The sequence below is a fragment of the Phaethon lepturus genome, unplaced genomic scaffold (assembly GCF_000687285.1).
Source record: "Phaethon lepturus isolate BGI_N335 unplaced genomic scaffold, ASM68728v1 scaffold13814, whole genome shotgun sequence".
NCBI lineage: Eukaryota > Metazoa > Chordata > Aves > Phaethontiformes > Phaethontidae > Phaethon > Phaethon lepturus.
In genome coordinates this window covers 3,145-3,921 of record NW_010532732.1, presented here as the reverse complement: position 1 = coordinate 3,921, position 777 = coordinate 3,145, and the positions used below count along the sequence as shown (strand labels likewise).

Here is a 777-nt window from a genome sequence, read left to right as displayed (position 1 = left end):
GAGCTCGGAAGAGCCTCATTTTTCTTTTTCACTTTGTTATTTTTATGCCGTTTGCTTCTCAGACAAACTGGTGGTCTTTCACTATTTTCTTTATTGCTGTTGCATTCACTCATTTCCTGGGCTGTAAGATCATCTTCTAGTATAATCTCTAAAGGATCAAAGATACTGATCCTATGCAGGCGACCTTCAATTTCTATTTCAACCATTCTTTGAGCTTGAGCGTACGTCAAGGTTTCTCGTGTGGGGGAGTGCTTAATATTGCATGGGGAAGAAGAATGCCTTGGTGCCGATACGCGATGACATCTTCCTTTTCTCCTCATTTGGTAATGTTTACCTAAAATCAGAGCAACAGTTAATGTTATGAACTCCAAACATTCATATTAAAATGTTAGTTTTATTATAAAAGAAAAAAAATCCTTCAGTTCTATAGCCCCCAACCAATTTACTCAGTTAAAAAAAAAAAACAGCCTATCACCTGTATTTAATAGGACTGCTCACCCTGTTTTGTACAAATGTAACCAAATGATCAGTAGATCTCCTAAATAACAGCTTTGCTAAGTAAACACAGCTATACAAAATCTTTGATACAAAAATCCTACAGAAGAGCTATCTGTAAGACCTGTGCATGAGGGAAAAAAATTTCAGAAGTGCCACAGAAATAAAATTACACCTGTTACATTGTAAGAAAACCTTTAATACAGTATTTCCTAATACCCTAAGAATGTTTGTAGTTTGAATTTTTTTTAACAGCTACAGATTATTTTCTCCAGATCTCCC

General features: G+C 35.3%; 1 protein-coding gene across 1 annotated transcript in view; it reads right to left on the bottom strand.

Moving 5' to 3' along the window:
* BRD1 (bromodomain containing 1) overlaps positions 1 to 328 on the bottom strand; it is a gene marked incomplete at its 3' end in the record, with an annotated part of 50,262 nt that extends 49,934 nt beyond the window's left edge. Inside the window, exon 1 of the mRNA XM_010284939.1 lies at positions 5 to 328. Within this exon, the coding sequence (XP_010283241.1) occupies positions 5 to 320 (316 nt within the window). The remainder of the gene's footprint in view (positions 1 to 4) is intronic.
* Between the last annotated feature and the right edge of the window lie 449 nt (positions 329 to 777).